Consider the following 4,096-nt stretch of genomic DNA (forward strand, 5'->3'; position numbering starts at 1 on the left):
GTGGCTGGGGCTTTCCCAGCGGCTGGAGCCACGGCGGCACTGAGCCCTGAGAAACTTGGCACTCCAGCAACACAGGGCTCCAGGAGGCAGCGAGGCGTTCGCTCAGCCTGAAACACAGCGCTGAAGCAGCAGAGCATCTCAGCCCCCTGATGCTGGACACTGGCTCCCCCTGCACCCCAGTGCTGGACAGCCCACGGCCAGCTGGAGCACAGGTAGGAGGCAGCCTCACTGGGCAGGGCGATGCCACCTTTTAACTCTTATCAAGCCCCACAGCTGGAATCGGGATCCTCCTCCACAGGGTGCAAAGCAGCATCCATGGATGCTTGGTAGAGCCCCCAGTCAGGGCAGCACAGGGGCAGACTGGGGAGGAACGGGGCACATATTTTCTCTTGTCCGGCCAGCTGGAGCACAGGTAGGAGGCAGCCTCACTGGGCAGGGCGATGCCACCTTTTAACTCTTATCAAGCCCCACAGCTGGAATCGGGATCCTCCTCCACAGGGTGCAAAGCAGCATCCATGGATGCTTGGTAGAGCCCCCAGTCAGGGCAGCACAGGGGCAGACTGGGGAGGAACGGGGCACATATTTTCTCTTGTCTTGTCAAGCCTGGCTGTGCTGCTGGGCTGCACAGAGCCTCCTGCCTGGCACAATGTCCCCACGGGCACCTGCAGACCAGCTCTGGCCATGGGTGGTGAAGCTCCTGCTGCTGCTCCAGCTGTGTGCCCACGGCCATGCTCCCCATGCCTCCCCACTGCCCCACAGCTGCCCCACTACCTGCATCTGCACCTCCGACCTGCTGAGCTGCAGCCGGCAGATGCTGCAGCGTGTGCCCCGTGCGCTGCCAGCCACCGCCACCACCCTGGACCTCAGCCACAACGCCCTCACCCAGCTCCACGACCACTGGCTGGCTGTCGTCCCACACCTTGAGGCCCTCCACATCAGTCACAACCAGATTAAGGACCTGCCTCCGCAGGCTTTCCACAATGCCTCCTACCTGCGGCACCTCGATATGTCCTCCAACCACCTGCATGCTGTGGAGACACACTACTTTGACATGCTGGTGAGCTTGGAGGAGCTGCTGCTCTACAACAACCGCATCACTCGAGTGGATGAAAATGCCTTCGTTAAGCTGAGTGGCCTGCGGAAAGTCTACCTAAGCTGGAACAACCTCACCACTTTCCCCTTCCACTCAGTGCAGGGACTGGGAAACTACAGCCTCCGCACGCTGGACCTCTCCTCCAACAGCCTGAGCAGCATCCCCGTGGAGCAGCTGGCAGTTCTGCCTGAAAACATCAGGAATGGTTTGTACCTGCACAACAACCCCATCAGGTGCAGCTGCCCGCTCTACCTGATGCTCCAGCGCTGGAAGCAGCGAGGTTTCAGCTCTGTGAAGGATTTTTTTGAGGAACACACCTGCAAGGTGTCTGACAGTGTGCCCCGGTCCCTGATCAAGTTCCTCAAATACAACCACATGTTTGAGAACTGCTCAACAGGCCCCGAAGATGTGCACCCCTTGCCCTTCCCTGTGATGGTGGGCCAGACCCTCCTGCTCGCCTGCAACACCAGCCTGCCAGCTGCATCCAGCACCTACATGTGGATCTCCCCTCACCACGAGCCCATCAAACACCCAGGAAATAACAACCGCTCCTTGGAAGTCTACCACAATGGCAGCCTGAAGATCGCAGCAGCCAAGCCCTGGCACTCGGGGGTCTACATAGGCTTGGCCATCAACAGCCCCCACAACTTCAGCAGGCTGTGCGAGGTCAATGTGACAGTCCACTACCCCAAGCCAGATGGGGAGACCTTCAGCACCGGCCTCACGACCCTGCTGGGGTGCATCGTGAGCCTGGTGCTGGTGCTCATCTACTTGTATCTCACGCCCTGCTGCTGCCTGAGCTGCTGCAAGAAGCCAGCTCCTCTCAGCCCTCCGCAGGAGTGCAGTGCCCAGTCTTCCATTCTCAGCACCACCCCCCCCACCACCGACGGGCCCAACCGCAAGGTCAGTGCCAACAAGCACGTGGTGTTCCTGGAGCCCATCAGGGAGACACAGAACGGCAAGATCCGCCTGGCCCTCGGTGAGGACTTCCCCGACCCCAAGCACCCCAAGGTCCTGCAGCTGAAGTCAGACTCGGAGTCCATCAGCTCTGTCTTTTCAGACACCCCCATTGTGTCATAGTGGAGCAGAGTCAAGTGTCCTCGCTTGAATGACACCGAGGCATTCCAAGAGCTGTCCTCCACTATTGCTGTAGGATTATCGGGCACCCTGAAATCCAGGCTTGACCGTGACCCACAAGGGCAACCAGCATCACCCACAACTGCTTCAGCCATGAGCTTCTGGTGGGTTTTGGGCTGGGGCATGCTGGTGCCTGGCAAGGGCTCCTTGCGTGAGCCACTGGCAATGGCCTTGTTAGCATAAGGGTAACGCTGATGAACCCAGCATGCTTGAGAAACCCCCGCTTCATGTGGGCAGCCAAGCTCCCTAATGGTGACACTGGGGCTGGTGGTCTGCCACGTCCCTGGGCACATGAAACCAAACACTGTGCCACTGCCACATACCCCCACACCAAGGAATAGCCATGATGAGTGGGGCACCGTCCTTGCTCATGCCAGGGCCCCTGGGGGTGGCGATGCCGCCATCTGCTTCTAGCCCCTGCCATCCCCATCAACATGCCATGCCTGGGAGCTGAGGAGAGCATGACCCTGTCACAAGGGGGTTACACACCCCCTCCACAATGGTGGCCATGCAAGAAGAATGCAGCTCAGTCCCTGACCATGCAGCCAAGCAAACACCATAAGCTTTTGCTTCACAAGAAGCTGTAAATAGTCACGGCAGGACTAGGTGATGCGACACAGCGCCCAGCCCGCATTGCTCAGAGCTCCTCATGCCACCAAGGACGATGAGGTCTCGGATGCACCACCCTCTTTCACTGCTTCTCCTTGAGGCGGACAAACGCACTGCTAAAGCACAGCTATTTAGGCAGTAATCTAATAAGCCTATCGATAAATGTGAGTAATCCTCTTCTCTCCTGGGTTGTAATTCTCTAGTTACATTGAAATAAAAATGCCTATTTTTTTAAGCTCATGCTGGGCTGAGTGTCTCCTTGCCCTTGCAGGGCAGCAGCATGCAGCCACCCTGCAACCCCTGGGCACAGTGGTGGGAGTTGGGGGTGGTCTGAGGGAGCCCTGAAATCCTGCTGGCCCAGTACACAGATATGCACTAGGCTTTGCAGCCTCTGTTCCCATCAAACAGCTTCACGGTGGCCTCAGTGAGGGGGTTAAATGTGACAAGACAGAGCTGGTGGCCTGGGGCTGGTGCAAGAAAGCATCAAGTGCCTTATCCCCAGGAGGGCACGTCCAAAGTGTGATGCCCGAGGGCTGGAAGGGAGCAGCACCTACTGACACAAGGGCACAACCAGACCCCAAAAGGGAGAGGCACTCTAGGGAGACCCTGAGCCTCAGTGTCCTCAGCAGATGGAGCCCCCACCTCACTGGACACCTCTGCTGCTTTCCCAGCACCCATCCCTGGCACAAGGAGCAGCTCTGCCCCCCCATATCACCTGCCTAGTCCTGCAGAGGGGTAAAGGTGTCCCCCCATCTGCTGGCCACCATGATCCCAGCCACAGCCGGAACAGGAGCATGTAGCTGTCACCTGCAGCACAGGGGATACCAGGCCCACCTTGCTGCAGGAGCACAGCTCAGACACAACCTGGGCAGCACAAACAGGGACCAGGACCCTTCACAAACATTGCCCCTAAACCACAGACCCCCATGGCCATGCACCCCAGCACCCAGTGGCAGCACTGTGACCAGTGGGAGGGGAAGATCCCTGCAGCATCAGGGCAGTGTTAGCACCCATCCTTCAACTCCTTCAGGCAGGAAACAAGCAGCTTTGGTTTTTTTTCCCCGCAGCAAAAAGTCAACCCTGCCCCCAAAGCACTTGCCAGAAACCCCTCACCCATTCAAGGAGGTAGGAGCATTTGGAAAGCAGCTATCCTGAGATAATCACAGCCTCCCAGCACCCCTCCTGACACTGACCTTGCTCACAGCCTCGTGATACATGCCCCAGTACTGCACGCCCCGTGCCGCTGCCTGGCAGCCG

General features: G+C 58.6%; 2 protein-coding genes across 3 annotated transcripts in view; one reads left to right on the plus strand and one right to left on the minus strand.

Moving 5' to 3' along the window:
* RNF123 (ring finger protein 123) overlaps nucleotides 1-4,096 on the minus strand; it is a 47,387-nt gene that overhangs the window by 2,420 nt on the left and 40,871 nt on the right. The gene's annotated exons all lie outside the window — the stretch shown is intronic.
* Nucleotides 632-2,173, plus strand: AMIGO3 (adhesion molecule with Ig-like domain 3). The gene has a single exon (XM_010018700.1). It carries the CDS (start codon nucleotides 647-649, stop codon nucleotides 2,171-2,173), a length of 1,527 nt encoding a protein of 508 aa, XP_010017002.1. The 5' UTR covers nucleotides 632-646.

The sequence above is a fragment of the Nestor notabilis genome, unplaced genomic scaffold, assembly GCF_000696875.1.
Source record: "Nestor notabilis isolate BGI_N333 unplaced genomic scaffold, ASM69687v1 scaffold21037, whole genome shotgun sequence".
Lineage (NCBI taxonomy): Eukaryota > Metazoa > Chordata > Aves > Psittaciformes > Psittacidae > Nestor > Nestor notabilis.

Excerpts from the sequence above, each read along its gene's own strand:
- AMIGO3 (XM_010018700.1), top strand. The coding sequence starts at position 647 with ATGTCCCCACGGGCACCTGCAGACCAGCTCTGGCCATGGGTGGTGAAG.